Source organism: Mchenga conophoros, linkage group LG1 (genome assembly GCF_057382185.1).
Source record: "Mchenga conophoros isolate Kocher_MC1m ecotype Shallow Benthic linkage group LG1, M_conophoros_male_GT1.1, whole genome shotgun sequence".
NCBI lineage: Eukaryota > Metazoa > Chordata > Actinopteri > Cichliformes > Cichlidae > Mchenga > Mchenga conophoros.
This window is the reverse complement of record NC_140526.1, coordinates 39,093,361-39,119,653: the sequence shown is the minus strand read 5'-3', so window position 1 is coordinate 39,119,653 and position 26,293 is coordinate 39,093,361. Positions and strand designations below refer to the sequence as shown.

General features: G+C 41.5%; 1 protein-coding gene across 1 annotated transcript; it reads right to left on the bottom strand.

Moving 5' to 3' along the window:
* Nucleotides 1-1,254: 1,254 nt before the first annotated feature.
* LOC146583799 (uncharacterized) lies at nt 1,255-24,713 on the bottom strand. The gene is made up of 10 exons (XM_085277590.1): nt 24,633-24,713; nt 22,061-22,331; nt 18,464-18,884; nt 14,474-14,581; nt 11,905-12,101; nt 10,893-11,092; nt 10,753-10,811; nt 8,737-8,904; nt 5,141-5,368; nt 1,255-3,287 (listed from the first exon to the last, which is right to left on the bottom strand). Exons 2-10 carry the CDS (start codon nt 22,322-22,324, stop codon nt 3,145-3,147), a joined length of 1,788 nt encoding a protein of 595 aa, XP_085133716.1. The 5' UTR covers nt 22,325-22,331; nt 24,633-24,713; the 3' UTR covers nt 1,255-3,144.
* Nucleotides 24,714-26,293: the final 1,580 nt, after the last annotated feature.

Genomic DNA, 26,293 nt, shown 5'->3' with positions numbered 1-26,293 from the left:
CGCCACCGAGCTAACATTGTTAGCTTGTTCATAGACTGCAGACTGTTAAGCCGTTTCTAAATATTCAAGTATGCGAGTTCGTACTCGCGTTGTCAGGACTTTGTGAGTTAACACGGGAGACCTAACTTCCCGGACTTTTTAAAAAAAAAATCTTTTTATATCATGAATACTACTAGAAGATTGCTCCACTCTTTGCTTGATCTCTACTTTCCTTTATTTGCTGTTTCTACCTTTTAAAAATGTGACTTGACCTAGAGAGCTCTGCACAACAATTCCAGTGTGGATGGACTGTTGTGCATTTCCTGTCCTGTGCGCAAATGGCAAATACAAATCTTGAATCTTGACAGAGGTTTTTAATAGTATTCCATCTTAACTTTCACGATTTAGCCAGTGAATGGCTCTCAACCTACCCAACCGCACACCAACTGTGACAATTTCTAACAGACCTTTATATCAAAGACATATTGATTTTATTTCAGCTGCATCTCTTTAGATAAATTCCTGCTCTGCTTCTAGAAAGAAACACATGTAAAACCTTAGCTTGTGCTATATTTTTTCTTACTTGGTTCCTTACTAAGTCTACTTATTTCTGACTTGGTAATTTGTGCTACTCTTATTGTATTGATCAACAAAACTGGACAGTTAATACAGGAAATTCATTAAACTGTAAAAAACAAACAAACGAACAAAACGTTTACATCCTTCCAACCAAGAGAACGATACTAATTTACTAATACTAATCCTCAAGTTTAGCAGGTTAACAACAGTCAGCATGATGCAGTTTTATTGAACATACAAAAGTGAACATCAACACATGAACACACAGCCAAATATAATCATCAAAGTGCTGTTTCCAAAAACAACAGAAACACGATGCAAAACCAAAGCAGATAGAAACAAACTGATGGCAATGATTAGTGTCGTTTGATTAAAATGGAAATGTGGTACATCTTTAAATACATACTGTCTGCTGATTGGATTCACATAACAACACAACAAATGAGGAGCAAAAGGAAGCGAGCATTTAAAACCAATCAAAACAAATTAAATCAAATATACAAAGAACGAAACGTGTTCACATGTTCGCAGTGGCCAAGCTTGAAATCAGTGCAAACAGCAGAAAGTGACAAAATTCAAAACTAACATCCCGTGACTCAACAGCACATTCACAGTTGACAATAACACGGACACATTTGTCTTGAAATTATAAAGCAAAAATCTCTTTTTTAAAAATATTCCCTTCATACCTTAATATTTCCTCTGTAAATACAGACAAAGAGTCCGTGTGAAAATGACCTGGGTGTACTTACATACTTTTACAGCTGTAACAACTATGTTTGTGTCTCTGTCTGAGTGGACTTTGGACATTAGACAAATGGTTACAAAGTCGCGTTAAGCTTCTTATTAAGATCATTTCTTTTTAACTTATTTTGCGATTTCACTAAACTTTGTGAAGCAGGAGGAATGTAACTGCAGTCTTTCATTTAAAATCTGAATAAAGGACACAAAGTAAATCCTCGAAAAGCCTTTTAGTCATCAGGACTGGATGTGTCCTGGCAAACCCCGAAATTCCAGGTTGACAGAAATGATAGTGAAATGATATCCTTCCTTTGTATTCTCAAATATATTTAACAAGACTTTGCACGTCTTTAGAAAACAAATGATCTGAAGAACCCTTGCACTTCTTTAAAAACATTAGAAGCAGTTAAAGGCTTTAGCAGCAACAATCTGCAAAGATGAGAGACACACTGAGCCTTCGTTAAGGTTATTATTGCTTTATATCAGCTGGAGAAGAAATGTTCTGGCTTATAAAAAAGAAGAAATCAAATGTGTCTCCTTGTACGCCTCTGAACTGCCCTCAGAGCAGCTGGTACTTTCTGAAAGACCCAGTCCCCACTTACACTTATTCATCTGCAGAGTGCACTGGATTCTCTTCAGTTTCTAAAAACCTTGAAAGACACTTCACTTTCATTTTCATTTTTGTGAGTGGATGAAGTTGCAGGAAGGCAAATCTTTCAGTTAGCACAGTTGATAAGAGGAGATTGTGTTGGTGTGGCCAAAGTGTTTCCTCTGTTTTCAATTTGGTCTCGCTTCATGTCCGACTTGGCTGACACGGCTGCTGAGTTTCAGCTGCAGACCCGCTCTCATCCCAGTGATGACCATTCAAAGGTCAGAAACAGAAGCTGCTGCACAGCGTGAGCGGTCAAACAGGGACTTCTTCTTAGAGACTCCAGGTTTAGAAATGTTTCATCATATTACATATAAAGAGGAGGAAAACAGCATTCCTGCCTTTATCCAAATGTTTTACCTTTTTAAAGCTTAATTTGAGGAAAGAAAAACTTTCTTTTGTATATTTCCAAAACTGCTCTGAGGAGCCAGACTTGAAGAACTTTCCCTCGGTCGAGTGGATTTCACGAGGTTTTTGAAGAGGGTTCTAACTTGTTTTTGATCTATAAACATGTTCAGCAGATCAGCGAAGTTTAACTTCCTGTGTGTTTTAAAGTAATGTTACATGACTGCACCCAGATAAAGGGGACTTCATTTCATGTTTCAGATTGATTTGGCACAAACATGTTTTCTTTGAAACCCATAACAACCCAAGTTCACTGCAGCTCCCATTGGTCTGCTCCATTACACTTACACACCTAGTTTAATGTACAGTTACTTTATGCAGACCCAGAGTCTGTTAAGTCTTTCTCACCTCGCTCTAATGCAAACAAGATAAGCTTCCTTGAATATAAAGCTGTTAGTTTTAAAACGGTCCATAGCGACATCCTGTGGATCAGCCAGAATTCCCTGCACCTCTAACTGAAATTTATTTATTAACCTTTATTTAACCAGGAAGATCCCATTGAGATTAAAAACCTCTTTTTCAAGGGAGACCTGGCCAAGATAGGAAATGTAACTGGAAAAAAAACCACACAAACTTAAACTAGGAATGAAGTGAGAAATTATTTAAAACACAAATATGGCTCGTTGCTGGACTTTAAAATAATAGATTTAAGATTGAGCAATCAAACGCTGCCTCAAACAAACGTTTCATCTCTGTTGAGGATTCAAACTAACAGCGGCTGCTGTGGGATTTGAGCTGGATGAGAGACAAAGCAGAGAAACTGCAAAGTGACTTCCAGCTGCCGTCTGTGCTCAGTTCATCCAGGCGTAGGCATACAGGCCGTTCTTCCTCCACAGATCACACTGAGGAGAGGTGTAGTTACTGTCCACCTCAAGGATGTCGGACAAGAAAGCAATGGCTGATGGGTACTCGGACCACTTTGTCTCCACCTTACCTGCAAGGAGTAAAGAGAAACAGTGTAACTTGAAGGCACAAAAGTATCAAGGCGGGAGGTGGACAAGGTCAAATCCCCTCGTCCAGCACACAGTCTAGTGTACAGTATGTTTTCCTTTTTAAATCTGCATCTGGCCAGTTCCTTATCCTTTTTGGCTGCCTCTGAAAGTGATATGCAAAAAGGAAATTAGTGGAGTCAACGTGTGTCCCGCTCCCTTTGTAGCCATCTGTCACCACTGTTGTATCAGCCACTCTTGTGAGGGTGTGCTTGGGTCTCAGTAGTGGACGTTATATCCATCAGAATTTCAGATGAACCCACATCTCTGTGTGTCCGACCATTTACTGTCCACCAGTGTGCTAAGGGGTGAGCGATATAACCTCAAAATCATGTCAATATCTGGAGAAAACGTGTGATAACAACTGATGATATAGAAAAAGAAAATACTCGAAGCTCTCCTTTACCATCATATAACTGGATCCATCATTTCAACCCAGCATTTGCTCTTCGTGTCATATGGAGTGCGACTAGCAAGTGAATTAGTTTGAGTCATTTTTTAACTTTTCAGTCACCACCTGCTTGTGTCTCCCACCTTTGGTGAGAACAGTTTTCATGGATATTTTTCAAAGCGTTGTGCTTTGCTGGAGGTTGTTGGAGTAGCTTCGGTTTTACTAAATCAATCATTGGACACGTGGTATGACACGCCTGGGTTTTTCTTGTTGTAGTCCACACTGAAAAATATAAACACATGGTGTGCTTGTAGCAATGATGTGACAATATGACACTTTCATGTAAAATTGTGCACAATATGATACGGCACAGTCTGCAGCACACGCACACAGCCGATGGGTAAAAGCCATGTGCTGGCAATCAGCCACAAACAGGCTTTAACCCTTCAAAGCAAGCAAGTGGATCAGCTACACAAAATCTCACCACCTTACATTTGTTACAAAACGGCAAACTATCGACGGAGTCCAAAATCTTTGGGAGCCAGCCTCAAATTGCCATCGGTGTAATGCAGTTTCATTTTCAGCATTGGAGGCTGCTGCTTAATAAAGACACGCCGTGATGACATGAATTTCAATGTACAAAGGCAAAGAAAAAAAAAAAACACGTCACACTAATACACTGAGTCATCAAATGAGAAATCCAAGGTAGTTCCTTATGAGCCCTTCATAAGGCTAAAAGTCTTTTACATCACATTTTTCGATGGATGAGGATTGTTTCTGCTGAATTTGTTCAAAGTACCTCCTGAGCTATAAGTTAACTCACAGGTACTCTGAACAAAGGAACATCAGCAAGCTCCGAGCACTGCTTAACAAAGGGCACAGAGGTCAGCTGATAGAGATGTGCAGAAGGAGAAACACCATTTAGTGTTAGGAACCTGCTTTTATCTCGGATGCTAAGAGCAACCCTATTCTCTTATTGTTCTCTTCTGCTCCTTAGAGGAATTTTAGGGGTCATTTTCTGGTCCTGAGTGGCAGCAGTGAGATGGGCGAGCAGCACAAACACTGATGTGTAATACAAATACAAAAAGACGGGTTCTTGCCATCATCACATCACATCTGATAAAGTAGGGTTTGCTCACTTTGATTTTTTTTAAAACACAAAGTGTAGCACCTCAGTTAACTGTTTTTATTCCTCTTCTTCTGATTGGCTGCACCTCGCAAACAGAAGGTTTAGGCAGGTGGCATTTTGTTCATTCTCAAGCACAGAGATATCTGAACTTGTCTATTAGCCTGAAGTTTTGGCTCACAGCAATTACTTGCAAAGACTTATTTGAAGCCCTGAATCCACTATTTTAACTCCACACACACAATAACTTCTCTTATCTATGATTTACAAACAGCCCTCACCTGTTTTGGCAAAGCTGACGAGATTGCGTGTGATGAGATCCTGAAAGCGCCGGTCCTTATCGGAGAGAGGTTTCCCTAAAATGAACTCCAGCCCTCCAAAGAACGCCACGGCATCCAGACAGTGGAAGGAGAAGCGGCTGGGGAATGGCAGCAGGTCGCTGGACGTGTTGACAGGTCCGGATGGCGTGTGCCTCACCACGTAGCGATACACCGGACTTTTGAGAGCAGCTGAGAAATGGTTACAAAAGAGCTTATTAGACTGTCAAAAATGACAAAAAACCAAATGTATCCTGCTGTAAATGTTCCACTTTCTATCTTCATAAACACAAAAGAAAACAAATCCTGCAGTTGCAGCATCAATGCCTCTTTATTAATTGTTGTTATTAAAATTACTCTTGTCACCTGAAGAAAAAGAATCTTCAACCAAATGTCAAATGTGAAAAACACTTTTGACATTTGTTTCAAACACTTACGACAAAAGAAACTTTGAATTACGCAAGCATTGCTGACATTACACAGGTGGAAGCGACCTCACATCTTTTTTATGATTTCTTTGCTTCCACAGTGTCAGAAAACTGAAAATGTCTGCAATAGTCTCTTGAAGCCAAAGGCAAAGTCACCACATTCTTTTTACCATCATTCCTCAATATAATGAGAAATAAATGTACCAACACACTAAAGCGAATACGAGTGGAATGTTTGAGTCGTGGACTTTAAAAGTAACTTAAATGGAAAAATAGTTTTAGATTACCCATCTGTCCTCTGGCTTATTAATTAATTGGGCCTTTGTTGAAGCGACTCTAGTTTGGATTTATATTTTAATGCTTGACATTCACGAATACGATCAAACGTTTAGTGCGCAAGTCTGGGGGGGAGTTTTCACTGGAGTGTTCAAATTACACATTTTTTGGGAGATTATTTTAGCAGCAATTCGATGTGTCTGCAAAACCTCTGATGCAAGTCAGCGAGGATGGAAGACCAGCTGGATAGAAGTTCCCTCCAGAGATCCGAACTATATGCAAAAAAAGTTGATCTTTGACATCCAATGACATCTCATACTTTTTGTTCTTTCTCGACACTCATGACAGGATGAAATAAAAAGCTTAGCTACACTGTTGCTGATCCCTCACTTGTGAAATCTTGGGGCAGCAGTCCAAACCTTCCTGAAAAGCAGCAAAGATTTAAAACAGCTGGAACTGTGAAATATTCATGTTTTTAAAGCTAAAACTTCAAATTGCCTGCATGTGACACATTTAGGGGCTGAAGTTAAGTTCTTGTACTCCAGTTTCCTCCCTTAATCCAAAGACGTGCATGTTAGCTTAACTAGCTAACAAGGCTGTGAGAGTGAACGGCCATCTGTGAAGGACCCAGCTTCTCACCCTGTGACATCCTAGACAGAAGTGTCATTCATCACTTCAGAGATCATGTCTCCACTGCTCTACAGTCCAGTGGCGTTACATCCCGTAACGTAAGGCTTAGACGCAGTTGCTCAGCATAGGAAACCCATTCCATGAACTGTTCTTCAGCTAATCGGACGAGCACATGAAGTTTGGAGGTCTGTAGTGATTGGCTCTGCAGAAAGTTAACAACCTCTGCACATCCACTCGAAGATTTCATGTGGTCTTCCACTGTGTTATAATACCACTAAAGGTTGACTGGAAATTTCCTGACTGGGCTTATTGCACAGGTGGTGTATTATCGTGGTACCATGCACGGGTGTATGCACCTGTGGCCACGGAGGTGATTAGACCACCTGAACCTTCAGGGATTTGGTTGGGTGACTGAATACTTTTGGCAAATTAGGGCGTGTGAAAATTGTTGGAAAATAAGTATATAGCAACAAAAAATGTTAATATGCAATGAAAGTGTAATGTGAGTACATACAGTCGGTATATTTCTGTTCTAAGAAACATAAAACCTACCTAACTGTGTTTTTTTGGTGTTACGTACATTTTTAGAGTCAAATGTTATTTGAAAAGCTTTTTTCTATTATTTCAGCCACAAGCAATGTTTCATTTCTTGCTGAAACCAACATGTAGGTTCCTTTTGAATCTCCCATTTATCAGTCATTTCGAGCCCAGATTGACTGTGACTCAGCGAGAGATGAAAAAAAAGACAAAAAAACAAACAAAAAAAACCAAGCTGCACAAGATAAAAAACCCAATGAAGCAAGTGGAAGAAAAATCACCCAGGATGCCCTGCAGTCGCCTCACACAACAGCTAAATGTCACTTTACTCAGAGTTTCACCGCTGACACCAAACCTACACGAAGCACAATGGTGCCATACTGCAAAGGAAGGAAGGGGGCTTGCTACTGTGAAAAGAAAACGACTTGTAACATATATTTGTGTTACATTATACTAATATGTCGGAGATCACTTCACTTTTGGTATCAGCAGAGAAAAACACTCAGCTTTTGTCGCTCTCACTAAGAACCAATAAATATATCAGAAAGTATTATAAAGTAAAGATTACAAAGCAAAGAAACAAAGAAAGCAAATAACTTCTGTTCTCAGATACTTTTACTGTAATATTTAGATTTTCTTCTACTCAACTACATGTCAGAGTAGGGTTGCTCTGGGTGATGGATCAATATTATCAATATGAGGTACTGTATATGTTACACTTTGATAAAGTTTAATATAGCCACATCTTTGCTTCTAAATGAATGTGTGTGGGGATCCATCATCATCATCTCCAAACTAGAATAAATGAAAAGACAGTGTGCTGCAAGAGGGCAGCTACCAGGGCCATGGCCAAGACTAAAGCTGAGCACTGCAGCCAAGGAAAGGTAGACAGCTTTTACTTCCTCTGCCTCTTACAATAAGGGTATAAACCAGTATGCTGACTAAGCGTGCTGACTGAATCTTGACTGATGTGGTGATTGGTTAGAGCAGTGGTTCCCAAACTTTTTTTGCTGGGCCCCCCTTTGTTTTACAGAAAAATGTTTGCCCCCCCCCCCCGCGTCCGTGATTTAAACAGCCCAGCGCTGCTCCCGACGAAGGGAAAACCAATTCTGCAGGGAGACCTACCTCGGCACTTGTGCAGGTGAAGCCAAAGGGCAGACATGCTTCACCATATTTTCTAGTCTTTGGCTTAGAATGAAGTTGGTTTGGAAACATATTCAGCGATGCTTCATCTCCTGCTTTGCGTTTCTGTAGGCGCCTGTGCTAGCAGTGTCCAAGCGTTTTGTTCCCCCCTCCCCCCCCTTTCATCCTGCACCCCCCCTGCCATGGCTCTGCACCCCCCCTAGGGGGCGGGCCCCACACTTTGGGAAGGTCTGGGTTAGAGAGACTCAACTCTAATCCCCCACATATACTGGTTAGAGTGGAGACAAAGTGAAGCCTAAGATGGAAATTGGGTGTTGTGAAATAACAATTCAGTCAGAAATTGGTCAAACTTTATTCAACCAGTTGCAGTAACCATGGTGAGGCCTCCACTTCAAAACACTTAGATGATCCACCCTGCTGGTTTTCCAGCTGCCACTTAATCATCACTGAGCACTGCACATCTGGGTTAAAGCTCTTATTATGGGAGAACCTATTATCAATTTTATTATTATAATCATGATATTATTCAGTGATCCATGAGTTTACCTGCAGCCCTCTGGGCCAGGTCGTTGTTGGGACAGGTGACCCTGATGTCAGACACCATGGTGGTATAGGACCTCTCTGGGCAGCGGTCTTTGGTTGGACACCAGGCTGAAGATGGATACAGCCGCAACGCCTCCTTGACGAGACCGTCGCCGAATGACTTAAGTTTAGCTGAGAGGAAAACGACACAGACATATACAGTCCACACATAATATGTTATCATGTGAAGTGCTTACACAGATTTTCCTGTTTAAACTCAGTTTCAGTCCCTGGCATCATACGTCAGTGAGCAGGATGCAATCAAACAGAACAGTGGCCTGAACTATGAAACTGGATTTGGGCTTAGTGAGGTAAAGCCTAGTTTTCAGTGTCAAGAGCGTGGTTGACTTCTTAATGGGCTACACTGTCATGGTACTTTATAGAGCACACCTAACCTTATTTTCTAAAATCTTTTTCCTCCACGCTAATAATTTTACCTGATCAGGTAAAAAATATACAGTAAAAAAACCTTGAATGTTAAGCACATGGCAACAGTAAGGAGGAAGAACTCCTTTTTAACAAGTAGAGACAGTAGAAAGCCTGGGTCTGCTTTAAGGCCCAATATCTTACTAATATTTTAGGAAATTTCTTTCAGTCTGTTTGTTCTTTGCCTATCCTGACAACCTTTCATGTGATCATGTGATTCACATCTTTTAGATGTGTTGCTAGGAAACCCAGAGTGTAAGTGAGACTGACCTTGTTTGAATGAATGATTCTCATATTTAGGATAAAGGTTCTGTTACCAGCGTTTCCCTGAAGCCCCAGTCACACAGACCTAGAGAGGGGGCGTGGCTAATCACTACGCAAAATTCTGTATTCCATGAGTAGCTGCTGGAGACGCCCAGCAGTAGCAAGGTGAAATGGATTCCTGAGAAGTATACGATGCTCAAAATTTCCTTGGTTGCAGGTTGCAGCCATAGGGTACTCTATGGCAGCGGGCCCCAACCTTTTTTGCGCCACGGACCAGTTTAATGTCAGACAATATTTTCACAGACCGGCCATTAAGGTGCAACAAAATACAACAAAATAAAATGATATGACCGAGACAAAAACTGTGGTATTTTGTAAATATAATAATAAACGCGAATTCACTGTGTAATTGTGTAACTTTATTAGCAGCGTCCTCCTGAAATGCGCCAACAACACTGAGAGTAACATCCTCCTCTCTGCACCTTAATGCTCTCTGGTCGCTATGGTAACGCGTAAATATTTCTTTCAAAACAAGACACACAGCTTCATCACGGGAAAAGACCCTGAAAACCATAAATTTCACACCGGAGCCTCAACTCTTGCGGCCCGGTACCAAATGACTCACGGACCGGTACCAGACTGTGTCCCGGGGGTTGGGGACCGCTGCTCTATGGTGCAACCAATACACACACACAGGCATGTTTATTGGGCCATGTTTGTAAAGATATTGATTCATTAATGATTCAAATATTCTCAATCAAATTCCCAAGCCTCCTGTGACTTCATTCAACCATCACTACAAACTACAAAGCACTAACCCTGATCTTGGTCTAATTCCCTGAAGCCAAGTGGCTACAATCTCTGAGAGAATCCTTGATCGTGGCTCAAGAGTTGGGAGTTCGCCTTGTAATCGGAAGGTTGCCGGTTCGAGCCCCGGCTTGGACAGTCTCGGTCGTTGTGTCCTTGGGCAAGACACTTCACCCGTTGCCTACTGGTGGTGGTCAGAGGGCCAGGTGGCGCCAGTGTCCGGCGGCCTCGCCTCTGTCAGTGCGCCCCAGGGTGGCTGTGGCTACAATGTAGCTGCTATCACCAATGGGTGGATGACTGGTTGTGTAAAGCGCTTTGGGGTCCTTAGGGACTAGAAAAGCGCTATACAAATACAGGCCATGTACCATTTTACCATAGCAGTCATTTCTTCCAGCACAGTGGCTCCATGGTTGCTTGCATGCGATAAATTTAGAAGACGTCTACAAAAAAAAACCTGGGTTACACCCCCTTTAAAGCCGTTACCTGTTACGAACCACGTGTAGTCCCCCCAGGTCCACTCGGAGATGTTTGTAGATGGAGGACTGTGGAGGAAACACAGCACTGAAGTGGAGACTCATCTCAGCACAAGCTGAATGTGGAGAAACGGAAGCAGGTGAACTCACGCGAAGTCAGCCTCTTGCTCTGTTGTTCCGACAAGGAAAGGGACGTCACTGTGCTCTCCTTTCTTCTCCCACAGCTCAAAAGGGGGCGCTTTGAGGACGTAGCCGTCCACTACTGCAACCGGGCCGATGGATTTCCCTTTGGTGGGGAGGTCAGTCATCTCATCTGCTGCCCAGGAGGGGTACTCCTGCCATGGGATGGCCTAGGAATACATGCTTGTTGTTTTTAGCATAAGATTCAAGACGAAGGAAACAAACTTATATTCATCTTAATGGTTCTTTTGGACAGGAGAGGAGCACAATGTATGTAAAGACGACTGGTCCACAGTGAGTTTAGGTTTCGCTTTCATAAAACACGACTATTTTTTAATTTGTATTTAACAGAATTACGGGGTAAAATAAGACGGAAACTGCTCTTTTTCCAGTCTCCTGAGTGGCATCTTGAATCACTTACTTTGACATTTTAAAAACCTAATAACAGTAACCTGCAGTCTGATGACTGTCACAGTTTTAAAAGTTCAGCTGTCATCATCATTTCATGACATACATTATTCATAATTCCTCCCGGGGTCATCGTCATGTTGAAATGAAGCTCTTCATGTACCTACAGGTTCTCTTCTCATCAGAGGATCCTCAGTTTAATGAAGCTCAGTGGTGTTTGAGGGAAAGCTGCCTGTAATCATGGCTGCAAATTATATTTAGTGTCCCATTTATTCATCAACTGCATAGGAAAATTAGAGATGTCCAGGTCTTTTGGCACCTGGACGTGACATTATGAGCCATCAAAATGAAAAATGTAATTTTAATTTTGATCAAAATGTCAGAACCGTTTGGATAGATGAGCTACGAATGAGATATTTCCTGATATCTTTAGACATTAAGGAGAATATTACAGAAATTAACGTTTTTCTGTTATTAGATTTTTTATTACTGTGATAGCTTCGTTGCCTTTCACAGATTTTTTACAGCAAGGCTCTCCAGTTAGGATGGATTGTCTGCCTCCTCCTCCCCCTACCTGCAGGACCTGTCCGATAGAGAGGCGCCTCAGGCAGGCCAGATCTCCGCAGCCCGTCTTATTCAGGAACGCCAGGTTGTCCACCTCGGCTTGTTCCAGGGTCGCATTGTAAATGTACGAGCCGCTCATGTCCACTGCTGCATGAAAGAGACCCTTGGCTAATGGTGACATCATCAGGGTCCACACTGACGTTCCACCTTTAGGAGAGCAAAGTACAAAAATGGGAGCAGCAGCTGGTTGCAGGTGATGGAGCGGTTCTACTGGTTTGCCTTATTATTAAATACATAGACAACATAGCAAGCACCTGCACGTTCAAACTCTCCCAAAAGATGTGAAGTGTACACTTATGTTTTCAGGACTTTTAGGAGCAAGTAATTATCTTTCATGTGGTTGTGGAAGAATTTTGGCCCACTCTTGTTTACAGATCGCTTCAGTTCATTGAGGTTTGTGGCATTCTGCAGTTCTTATTAGGTTCTGTGATAGCATTTCCATCAGGCTGCACTGCAAAAGGCATTTTGAAATTTCTGGTATGAACATAGTCATAAATTGCTGATTTGTGCATCTGCACCATTCACACACAGATTGGTGCATATACCGTATGTTTCGGACCATAAGGTGCACCGGATTATAACCTAATCTCATATTGTGGATGGATTATCTCAGTTGTTCTCCTCACTGAAGTTTGGTCCGTTTACAGCATCCTAACCATTGGGAACCCTCACGTTAACTTTTATCGAGTCGAAAGAGTTAACGTTCCACCTCCACTGTGTTTATGTTATGCTAACATAGCTGTGTCGCTAGCGATCACGTAGCACATCCTTATATACCAGCTAGCCCAACTTCAGTGACCCTACAAACGTCACTGCTGTTTAGTTTTCTGTCTTCATTTATGTTGGAAGTGATAGCAGAGGTGTACGTTTGAATTTTTTCAGAAATCTCTCAGTCAGAACATGCTATATCATGTTTAGGTGGAAACCAGCGAGCTAACTTCCTGCTAACTTCTAACTCCGTTAAATGCCTGGATGTTAAACTTAATTGTTACACCTGGTAAAGCAGCAACGCTGATGATTTTATTAAAGATGAAAGAATTTAGACAGTTTTTAACTCTCAGTGATGCTGCAGGGTTCGTTTGACTTTGGGCCCTGAAGAAGATGGAGTTTAGGACACTGATTACTCCGCGAGGCACCTGACGATGCTCCAACAATCCATCAAGCGCAGTGTTGCCAACTTAGCGACTTTGTCGCTATATTTAGCGAGTTTTCAGACCCCCTTAGCGACTTTTTTTCTAAAACGCAACTAGCGACAAATCTGGCGACTTTTAGGACAACCAATAGCGATTTTCCTTCCTGAGGAGTTGGCAACACTGATCAAGCGGTGCGGCTTCGTAGCTTACCAAAGTCGCACTAAAACATTTTTGACAGATTTTTGAGCGCCGTGTAGCACATAAAATCAGTTCGAGGTCAGTAAGCACAACCAGAATTCATACATAAGGCACTCTGTAGATTATTGAGAAAATTAAAGGATTTTAAGTGCGCCTTATAGTGCGGAAAATACGTTACCGCAGTTAGTAAATTGTTCTAGAGCTCTTGTTCAGTGGTTTGCTGCCGTTTTCCCTTCTAAAAAGGCCATTTTGTTCAATATTTTTCTAATTCTTCTGTCACAAACTTCGTGAAGCCAACTGAGTCTGAAGTGTAGCTCTTTGGTGTTCTACAGTTTCTCTGAGCTTTGGCAGAGGGTTTGACCCAGGGATAAATTTGCTGGGGTGCTAAGACTCTGACACTGGTAACATCCGCCTGAATACTCCAAACCAGTAAACTGCCACAGCTTCTGTTTTTATAGATACTTTAGCAATGATCAGTTAATCAAGGGCATTTCATTAGCATCACCTAGCTGCCAGTTAGCCTCTTCAATCAAATTTAAGCAGTGACCATGTACTTCCACAGGACTCTAATGTCTACCACTGCAGACGGTTTGATTATCGCCCTGTTTAAATGATATGGTCATAAGGTATACAAAGTATACTTGCTACTGCCATTAATACAATATAATACTGTGGAAAACACTGACGCCACACCCATCTCTTTTTATCAGTTTTTTGTTTTTACTTCAAATGACAGTTTTCTTTATGTCAGTATACACTGCGTTCATTCGCAGTACAATACTGACCAAAATACTACCAGCACATCAGTGCTTAACATGATTTGTCTTTTAAATAACTGTTATACGACTCTGGCAGTGTCTTTAATGCTTCTGTAGATTTGATCAAATCGCTGTAACTGCTTTGGGCATTCACTATAAATAACTTTAATGTGCACATTCTCTACTAGCAAGTGAGTTACTGCTGTAACTTCGAAAACATAAGTGAGTGTTATATTTTATAATCACAACACCACATGACAGATCTAATCTGTGTTCCTGTTAATATATTTTATCTCTTCTTTTAATTAGATCGAATCTTTTCTAGGACACAGACATAAAACATTCAATCCTTTAGGGTAAGTTTGAGACTGCATGTGTCACAGCATGTCCCGATGACACTTTTAATGATTTTTTTTAATACTGTTTATACCTGAGCTCTGTCCAAATATGGTAACTTTGCCAGGATCTCCTCCAAACACACGGATGTTCTTCTGAACCCACTTCAGAGCTGCGATCTGATCCAGGAAGCCATAATTCCCTGCAGAGGAGGGAAGGGGAGAGTTGAGAAGAGATCGATTAGTCAGGTTTTGATGCAGCCTTTTTTCTGATGTCCTATTTTCTCAATCAGAAACCAGCTTTCTGTGGTGTTCTGGCAGCATGAACTAAATTTAACTCATCTCAAGCTGAGGGAGCGAGGAAATGGGGCAGGGGATGATTACAACTATTAAAAATGAGCAGTGATAGTGAAGAGGACAGAGAGGAGGCTCTGGAATGCCGAAAAGGAGTCGTGTGCCCTGCCATCACACCATCGTGTCACGCAAGGCTCTGTCACATCAAGGTCACAGTGGGCTTATTCGGGTTGCGTAACAGAAATGACCCACTTGACTCACAGCGCAAAAATGCAAACAAGCAGGAGGAAGCCTAGGAAAGAGCTCCATTTATAAAGATCGCATTAGCATTCATTAAGTATACACATCTTAATGGAAGGCTATGGACTTCTCAGCATTCCCTCTAACTGGGAGCACAATGTAAACACCATAAATATTAAAAGGGTCGGTTTAAGTGGTAAATGGCTTGTAAGAAAATACACTACAGCCATTAGAACTTCTTTAACTCCACACGATGCACTGCAGCGACCTAACAGAAGCCGTTAAAAGCTCCCTGCAAGTGTCACTACTTCTGAAACTCCACGACGCTAATTAGGGTCTTTAACTGAGCATGTAAAAAGGTTTGTTTGTTCAAATTCGGCTGCATTTTATTCCACTTTATTTGTTTAGTAAATGGCTCACGGTTCACCTCTGAGGGAACCAAACAATAATGAGAACGGGCCTGAAGACGGAGCGCAAGCTGTGTCTCGGTTCCACATCGCATGCCAGCTGCGTACGCTAACCGTGCGGTCGATGGTGACAGGGAAAGGCTTTGTAGTTTAGAGGCTGTTAGCCAGACTGTGTGAGCGATGGAGTGGTTTTAAAACGTCATTAGTAAGCACAGACAGCAGAGTGAATGAGGTGAAAGTACCACTCTGACCAAGTGGACAGACTTGTCATGTGTTGCTGTTGGTAAACTCACACTCTCCATCTCTTTGTGTTCTCATCAGTCTGCTGTCACAAAAGCACCGAAATGACCCGATCTAGCTTTCCAAGTCAGTCGGACAGATATCTGATTTAAATATGTTGATTCGTATAATCTATCACGCATCATATTTCAGTGTTACCTCAAAATTCTAATATTCAGATCTTTGTTACGTGTTATAAATACCCAACGTTTGGTCATCTCACTGCAGGCTTCTCAAATCAGTTTTATTTATATAGCGCCGAATCACAACAGTTACTTCAAGCCACTTTGCGAGGCAAAGACAGTACAATGATACACGTTCCATTTTTATAGTTTCAGATTATATTTAAAGTCGATGAATAATTATCAGCTACACCTTTATATTCTACTCTTGGTCTCCTTAAGTTACTTTGACAGGTCAAATAATTTTTACTCATCTTAAACTGGAGATTTGTGCATTTTGAAAATACTGGAATAAGCTCGTATTTTCAGGCTCATTTATCAAATATGGAGTTTTGGGCTGCGAAAAGAAAACATGACCACTTATACCTAGAACTGCAGAGGATGTCATCTTTACCCCACAGAAATTATTGCAAAACCATTACTATGGCATGCTGGGTTGCCTAGCAACACGCCCGTTTACACAACAACACAAGGCTGCTCTTCCTTTCACAGCTAGCAACAGCTGATTGATAAATGAATTTAAGGCAGCGTAGCTAGGTAAAATATGAATAATTAATGCCGGGCTGAGGATGCAGAGCAGAGCGGGCAGTGTGTGACCAAGCGTGTGGAAAACCAAGCAGGTTGCTGTCTGTACAGAGCAGCAGGGGAACGTAGCTAAACTGAGCAGGGAGCCCAGACTGTGGAGAACTGATATGATGCTTAAAAACGAAGTGAAATCCACAGCCCGGTAGCCAAGGTTTCAGGACTGTGCGGAGCGCTCAGGCAGAGGTGGACAAGATAATGAACTTGGACTGATCTACTATTACAATATTTTTTTAACCTCTGGGTGGTCTTGGGTCGATTTGTGCCATTTTTCATTGTTCGTATACACGCCATTTGTACTGTGTTGAACGGAATATAGCCAACTTTTCCAAAAAAAAGTCTGGTTACATATATTTCAAAATTCCAGTCTGACTCCCTTAAATTAGCTTCAGTGGCTGAGCTACAGATAAACTTACACTATTGGTCCTAGTGGTCGATTTGTGCCCCATTGAAACCCATTATAAACGCTATTTCCCATTCCACGGTCATTACAACCAAATAATGGGCCATCTTCCGAATGTTGGTGGTACTCGGGAGTCCGGGCCTTGGAATTGTATCTTTTGGGAAATATTTGATTTCTTTGTTTTTTGGGGCTAAAAAAACAGTGCGGCCATGTGACGAAACCGGGATATAAAGGGTTAAAATCCGCGAAATGTAATTAAAACTTGATATGAATATTTCAAGGAGAAGTAGGTCTAAAAGATTGGCTAATTTAAAGTGGAAAAAAATATTAATATATAGATATTTTATGGCACTTTTCATGGCGTGGTCGATTTGTGGCTCTAAGCCCAATAGTGTATGCATTTTTCTAGGACCCCCCAGAGGTTAAATGCATTTCTATGATTTTGTATTGAGCTGCAAGGTCGAGTTTAAAATTTAGGCAATAGCTGTTCAGTCTATTTCACAGCAGTCTGTTTTTATACCGTCTATATTTCAGTGCAAATAATGCCAAACTTAATTTTCAACTTTTCATAAAGTTCTTCTTCTGTAAGAACTACATTTTTTCAGAAGTGTTAGCTGTTGTGTTATCACTTTATTCTAATGTCACTGTACTGGGCTGCAACCCAGTACTTGTATTTCTGACTTTACAATTTGATATATTGTTCATAGTTTTGGTTTCCTTTAGTTCTTAGTGATTATAGTCCTTCCTCTCTTTGTGTTTATCTTCGCCTGTGTTAGTCTCTGTTCCCGTGTCTACTCTGTACTTTTCCCGTGTCCCACGGCTGCGTATTGTGTCGTGTTTCCTGTTTTACTTTGAAGGTCTGTGTCTTATGTCAGTGTATTCTGTTTTGCTTCCTCCCTGTGTCGTAATGTTTATGGAGGATCAGCTGTGTCTCCCTCCTGTACGCCATTTCCTCGTTTCTCTCTGTGTATATATAGTTTGTGTTACCCCCGGATTACCTCTGCTCTCCATCCCGTTTCCAGGTTTTCAAGTTTCTTGTTTCTAGTTTCAGGTGTTATTCCATGCTTAGTTTTTCCCAGTTTAGGTTTTCTTAGCTTTCCCTGTTCCACCTGTTTGTAGTTTGGTAGCAGCCAAAATAAAGACTCACTTTTTGTCATTATCCGTTCTGGTCTCCGTTTGCCTGCACTTGGGTCCACGCTCCGCTCATATCCCGACAATTTGCCTCGCAGATCGTGACATTTAATCTGTGTCGTAGCTTCATTTTAGGTCATTGATATTACAGATCATTGAAAAAACTAATAAAAGGTATGAAAAGCCAGTGGGCGGGGCTTGTGCGCTGACATAATTGTGGTGCTGAGATCTCTGTCACTGACAACATACAGAGGCAAACGTAGGAAAAGCTTGTTTAGTGTGAAGCCTTTAGGCTCACAGGGGAGAGTTGTATGCACAGTGACCTCATTATTTGAGACATTAATCATGTCAAAATCCATTGCAACAGGTTACATAAGGGTCAGAAAATTGGAAGAGTTGAACAGGTCTCCTTTAACCTTTCCTGATATCTAACAAATGTCTTACAGAACATGTATATTCATTAGCTTGTTTCAGCTAAGGCTTCAGGCTACAAATATCATGCAGCCAGTTGTTTGCAGGCTGCAGTAAAACACTCCACATTCGTCCTGCTGTGCATCACCGACTAACCTGAGGTGTTTCTTGGAGAACCTTCTCTCAGCATCTGTAGGGCGAGAAAGCCAAAGGCATTGAGTCTGTAGTTGAAGCTGACGTAAACCACTTTTGTGTCGGCGGCGAGCTTCTCCGTAGGCGAGTATCCCTTCTCTCCTCCGCTGAGCATGTGCAGGTATCCTCCGTGGATCCACACCATGACAGGAAGCTTGGCGTCAGGCTGCAGGGTGGGGGTCCAAACGTTGATGAACAGGCAGTCCTCCTGGCCCATCACCTTCCCCGTGCTCGACAAGGGCCTCACCTGAGGACACATGCTGCGAAAGTGGCCCGCATCGATAACCCCACTCTTGCATACCGGTTCAACTGGAGGAGCCCAGCGCAGGCCACCAACAGGTGGAGCAGCGTAGGACATGCCTTTAAAGGAGTAGGCTCCATTTTTCTACAAAGAAAAGATTAAAACTGTCAGAGCATACTTGTTGTACTTTCCTGAAGATCTGAGTTTTGGAGGAGGATCCCAGGACCCACTGCACTGTGGTGGATTTTTGTGTGATATGTATAACTATGTAACTATATACACAGGGCTCTAGAGTGCGACCAATTTGGTCACAAATGTGACCAAATTTTTCAGTGGTGCGACTAAAAAAAAACATTTGGTTGCACCTGTGCGACCAAATGTTCGGGTAGCAAAAAAAAAAAAAAAATCTGCAACCTTCCTTGTGGTCAACAACAGACACATTATGCCCCTATCGTGGACTAAACCAATCAGAGATAGTAAGGGGCGGGACCTCTCTGATTGGCCGTGGTCCAGTTGAAAGTGCAGGTGGAAGTGGGAGGTGAGTAGCTTGAATAAAGCGATATCAATTCATTAAATCCTGAATCGACTTTTAAATATAACTGTGTTTTGCCAGAAACGCCAGATTCTCAGATTAAAGCTCACAAAACCATTTCAACAACAACCAAACAGCAAATGAGAGCAGGTACACGGACTCCACACAAAGACGTAAACACAGAGCGGACCCGACGCATCAGAATCAACTTTGTCTTTTGGCCCGTAGACGGACACGCTGTCGGAGCTTAGCGATCCTGATGCGTCCGGTCCGCGCTGTGATTACGTCTTTTTGCGCTGATTCTGAGCTGCAGGTTTTGTCTCTCCAGCCAAAATTCACCGAGCCAGCAGCAAAAGAAGCAGCAAACTGCGCTTCACATTTGATCAATGTTTTGCTTCCACGACTATTAAAATCACACTCCATGCACAGCTAGCTCTCTCTCTATCTCTCTCTGTACTTCAAGAACAGTTTCCCGTCTCCAATCTCTGTTTTCTGTATTATTCATTCGCTTATTACCCACCAGTCTACCGTTGTTTACAGCGCTGTGGCTGCTGTCTTTTTCTTTTCTTTTTTTCACTTAAATGACCTCGGACAAGAAAGCCTGTTTTTTCTGTTATTCAATACTGAAGAAATTTAAACTTTATGTGCAGAACATTGTAGAATATTTTTAAGGTTATCTGCTATAAAAAGCCAGACCAGGAAAATCTCCTTCATGTTTTTCTGTGTTTTATTCTCAGTTACTTTCACACAAAGGCATCTGCTGTGATGTTCACAATTCTGATGAAGTCAGTACTGATAAATGATCAGAATTATAATATTTCTGACTGTCTGAGGCTAAGTTGAATCGAATCGGGACTTTGAAAACCGGAATCGAATGGATTATAGAAATCAGTGATGATACCCAGCCCTAGTGAGCAGCCTAGGCACGACAGAAGTGGATGTAGCTGTAATAGGAAAAGAACTATTGCTAACTTTTCTGTTAAGGCCTGATCCTTCTGAAATTCATAGCCAGTGCTCTGACACGGTGTCATCAATCTTTGAATGCTGAAAAAGCACAGTGTATCCAGAAAAACACATTATATTATATAAATTATTATAAAATTTGTGTGCGCCTAACTTTTGTGCCGGTAAGCCTAACTTTTTAAAGTTAGGCGTACCGGTTCGTCCATGGCAAAAAGTTAGTCTAGAGCCCTGATACACTATATATCTATGTGCACTGAACATATATATTTTAACTTTCATGTAGAGTCTTAAGAGCAATACATTTTGCTTCACCAAGGTTTATTAAGGTTTTACAGTAACAGGGCAGTTGATGTTGTTGAGAGTTCGCCTGAATAACTCACTCTCCAGCTAACTAACCTTCTCTAATACACACTCAACGTCTTTCATGCAGCACAACCAAAACATTAACAATGTAACAGAGATCCTGAACACATCACAATAAAATATCATACGATATAATCACACACACACACACACACACACACACACACACACACACACACACACACACACACACACACACACACTTTGAACCCACACTGAAGTGGTTTTATATATGAGAAAGCATGTAACCTATGTAGTTATAAGATTATATGTTATAAGATTGTGCCACTTGCTGTGTAAGATTTAATAATTAGGATTAATGTGTGATGTTTGACCGTGTCATACCTATTGTGATAAGCCAGAGCAAGGGGTAGTCAGAGTCCTGACTGGCCTTTGGCCAAGACCTTGGCCGCTACCTGACCCCTGCAGCTGTGTTTGGATGGGTGGGAAAGTTACCCAGCAGCAGGGGGTGGGGATACTGGTCCCTATATATTAGATGACCAGAGGACACCCCCAGCTCGTTTTTCCCCTCTGCTGTTTCTCTCTGTCCGTCTCTGTGTTGCTCTTTTGTCTGTGCTTAAGGCTGTACACCCCGGGGTTTTGCTTTGCTTGCTTTCTGCTATGTATTCTCTTGCTAAATGTCTGTATGTATTTTTCCTGCTGTTCATATGATTCATTGTATTAAACTCTGTTCCAAGAATTCTACTCTTTTCCAGAGCATCTTTTTAACTCATTCACTGCCAGCCATTGGCAGTGAATGAGTTAAACCCATTGACTCATTCACTGCAATTGACGGCTATAGACGTCAATGGCAGTGAATGAGTTAAGTGTCTTGATTTTAATTGGATCTAAAAGGGTTGGATCTCCACATCGTTGGTGGGAGAAGGTTATCAGGATGGCTTCAAAATTTGCGACCACAGCACCAGTGCAGGGTCTGAGACCCGGTTCTGGATTTCACCCCAATACTCGAAGCTGATCCGGGTGCTGTTGTCTAGAATATAGACGTCTGTGTGTCCCTGACCCACCATCAAACAGTCAGGCTGATGTTCCTTTACTGCTTTTAAGCAGTTTATTAAACAAACTTCTTCTTTTTTTTTTGAGAAACATAAAAAAATACTCAGTGTGCGAAAATGATCATTAAAAATAACTGAATGTAAATAAACTGAGCTGAGCGCTGACTGCATGAAACTCATCCTGCAGCAGCCAGCTCGTGTTCACAGAAAAAAAGACACAAATTCGATCACGAGCTCTACTTTGTTATTTCTGCAGATGAAGCACAAATCTTGTGTGTTGCAGCATCCTGGGGAAGTGAAAGCAAGGCTAAGCTCGGTTAACGATTACATTTGGTACAAGATTACAGTTACAGACTTCAGGAAATGAGGGTTAAATGAATTAAAAAGTAGTTTTTGAAAAGTGGTTGCAATACATTTTAGATCTGATATTATGAAGAGTACAAACTCACATATCTTCCTCTAAAGTCGCCACAGTCAGTTGACACCTGGGCGAGTCCCGGTGGCAGCGTCTGGGCTATGTAACCCAGGTAGGCGGCCAGAGCGAGCAGAGCGAGCACGCCGAGGCAGATGAGGAAGATGCAGCGTTTGGACAGGACCAGGAAGGGGCTGATGTAGTGTCTGTGACGCACATACTGCACCTCCTCCTCATCCTCCTCCTGTACCAAGTAGCGGTACTCGGTCCTCTCTGGAACCTCGAATGCATCCTCATTCATCTTCACTCTGGGTCAGGAAACGGAAAATGATAATGACTTCACCTCAGACCAGATCAGATCTCGTCTGCATGAGGGGGACACGGGAATTATGGTCCGTCCAAAATGCATGTTTACAGGTTAGACATCACCAAAACACACTCCTCACACATCAGGAAGATTTCTATCTGATGCTTCCAGCACCACAGTCACTGGGATGATATTAGTCATGTAATGAGCAGTGCCTGCTGTATAACAAATATGTGCTTTAGTTCTCCACAAAAAATAAAGAGCAGCTTGATCAGAAGCCTTTAATTGAAAACCAGCTGTTGTATATCTTCTATATAAAGTAGCTCCGGTCCAGCTGACCCAACATCGCTGCAGAGAACTTCTGAAACATTCTTCCAGGCTTTTGTCAAGCTCTTGATTTAGAACCTGATTACGAAGTTACCCATCGGGGTGGATGACATTCTTAGCTTTAAAAACCATTTCTAAACTTTTTGTTTATACCCTCACTCTCACTGCCTCATAAACAAGCTGAAGCCTCCATTTATGGCTCTAAAAATGAGACTCCCATGTAAAAATACCCGACTATAAAGCACTACAGAGAAAGTTTACAGCCTGCTACAAAAATACAAACTGTTTATTCTGTTCACAGCAGCTGTAAACGAGGTAAACGAGGTCATTGAACTGGAACTCGCTGTTTGTGCTGCTGGTGCCCGTTGGAGCCTTTTAATGTAATTATCAGACTGATCTGCTGTGTGGTACAGACAACCCAAGACATCTGTACTTCGGTTGTGGTCAGTGTTTTATTAGTCTGTCACTCAGCACTTACAGTATTCAAGCACAGTTTATGGCTGGAGCTTGCTAATCAGGGTAGTTAACATTCAATTCCATTCAATTTTATTTATATTTTAGCGCCAAATCACAACAAAAGTCGCCTCAAGGCATGAATCGATAACTTGGCAGTCCATGCTTTCATCCAATTAAGACTCCAAATAACTGAAAAAAATAAAAACACACATGAAGGGTGGAGCTTAAAACTTGGAAGCCAGAAACAAATGAGTGATGTCACAGTGGCCCCAATCCTTCTTTTATGTACAGTCTATGCATACATCAGGGTCAGCAGCTGTGCTACAGAGGGAACAGCTGATTTTACTGATATGCAGTGTGAATTGTGGCACCTTGTGTATTGTTCTTTGTGTCCCGCTGCGAATTCTAACCAATCTGTTCAGTTTACCTCAGGACCAGCTGTACAACGTTCCCTCCACATTCCCCCCATTCCACATTTGTTCCCACCAGTTTACAAAATAACAAGAAACATCAGGAAGAAATGTGCCGATGAACAGAACTACTTCTACACAAACTCCAAAATGACCAACAGACAGAACAGACAGCAGCTGGAGTTGACTGAAATGCAGAATACAGACTGCTCAAATCAAAAATAAGATTTTATATCCATCAAAACTTTGTTATCGCCGGTATTTTTCATACGTTCAAATAATGAGAAGAACTTCTACTTTGTGACAGGCTTCTAGTAACAACAGTCTAGTAAGTGCCTAAAGACACGATAACAACTTGGTTTGACTGGTTGAAGTGAAAATGAGTGAAAAAGCAGCCAATTCCCAAAGAAACACGCGAAAGCCTCGAGAACTACTGCTGAACATTAAACAAACACGAAACAGAAGAATATGAAGACACGAGGAGCGGCTGTCCGACACCACCGCAGACGTGTGCCGAAAATACAAACACACAAAACGGGAAAACGAAAAAAACTGTGCGGGAACAATAACCGGACGTACCAGCAATAAATCAGAGCTGCCAACAGGTTACAGCGACTTCAACGTGTAGGCTCAGCGTTTCAGCTGCTCGGGTCACAGATTTCTCTCACAATTAACCCAAAAAGAAGACGAGAAGCTAAAAGAGCGAAATCGTTTTGTCTGACGTTAATATGCTGTCAGCGCTTTTCGCCACAATGCACTTTTCCCTCAGCTGCAAACAAGTTGTTCAAATGTTATAAACAACTTGTTGGGCTGAAATCTGTCAAACTTGTTTCTCAGGATTAAGCCTCAAACAACATTCGTGTCACAGGTTAGATCCTGCAATCAGTTTTCAGCAGTGACTTTTATGCATCCCTGTTTTTTTTAATCCGGGTACAAAGTGTCACAGTGACATAAATAACGCATAAAAACAAAACCCTTTATGGCAGTCGATGACTTTTGGGCATAACACCGTTCCTGCCCTCAATCTAAACTTCCTCTCGCTCGACAGATTTATTACTAACGCCTCAGATAACTGCAGAAGAAATTAACATTGCAGTTTCTTAACTTACCATGTCCTATAAACTGCCAAAGAACGCAAGAAAGCACAAACTCTCCAAAAACCTCAACAGTTGACGCGTTTAGTTCTCCAGTGGGCGGAGCGCGGACATGCATGGACATTTAAAGGGACACGAAACTTAGAATATACGGGAAAATAAATAAATAAATGAATAAATAAAATGATTTTAAAATCGGCCCTGATTAGCTAATCACAATGGTTAAACTAACATACACCCCAAACTCCGTCTGTGGATTTCCACATCATCACACAGGTGTTTGTTAATAGGATCGTTTCTGATTACTAGTGCGGGCCAGCAATACCATGTGTAACTGTATTAAATGCAGTAATATATTACAGTAACATACCAGGTATAGAAGGTTAACCATCAAACCATGCTTTTTTCTTCTGCCTGACTTGTGCTACAACCAGACCATTTCAGTTTCTGTGCACGGACGAGGAAAATGGATATTACATGTATTTTTATTGCACACAAAAAAAGAAAGACGAGACTGCAGTGGAGAAACGCAAACTGTGTACAGGACAGAAAGAATTGCATGATTTACTAACACAACTTCAGTAAAGCGTGTGAGTTATCATTGTTCATGTGCTGTTTATGTTTTTAGAATAGTTTTTGTTCCCTAAGGAAATACATTAATTTTTCTTGTATTTTGATTAGTGGAGATGTAATATCGCTTGGACTCCATAGGATTTTAAGTGGGCCACAGCACTCTTGACTTTGGGAATGGCTGATTTAAAGTATAATAAGAAAGTTTGTCTCTATGTGCCAATTATCAGGACACAAAAAAAGGATCCAGTGCATCACAAAGATTATACCCTAAGTGTCTGAAAAAGAATAATTTATACAGTGAGGTTTAAATAAAGTGGCAGAACTGTATGTGGTTATTAGCAGTTATATGATAATAAAAACATCTAAGCAGAGAACAGCAGCTGCCTGTGCTCAGCAGCCAGTGATACAAGGAGAGGATGTTCTTACCTTCCTACTACAGCTGCTGAATGTGCAACAGTGCACGGATGCTTAGTTGAGCATGTGGGATATTACGTCAAAAAAAATAAAATCATTAGAAATGAGAGCAGTCCCATTTTAAGGCAATTTGTTATCCACTGGGTGGCAGCAGATTTCCTAATGTCACATAAGGACAAACAAGAATACTCAACCAGAATTCCATGAATGAACTTTTCCAGGTAAAGGCTCTTTCAGCTGTCTCAAGTGGTAGAGCATATGTGGGAGCCATCATCTGTATAATGTAGTTATATATAATGTAGTTATATATAATGTAGTTACCCTGATGTAACCCACTGGTCCCATTTATGAAATCTCACGATGAGCATTTCTGCTGTTGTTGTTTTGGTGTTTTAAAGACAGATTTTAACCACAGGGGTGCGAATCTGATAAGATAAGATACGGTGGACAGTTTTCCCCACTGACTTCTATAAGACTGGAACACAACCACAGGATTCACCCCTATATTAGAAAGAATGCACATTCAAAGCACTTTTCATACTTGATCCATGTCTTGTGCTCCTCCTGGTCCATTATGGGAGCTTGGTTTGTTATTGGAATTCACCGATCTAACCACTAACTTCTTGAGATCCACGAGGTCACCAGTAAACCACTCGGGCAGGTTTAGGGTTAGGTTGAAGTAAAACATT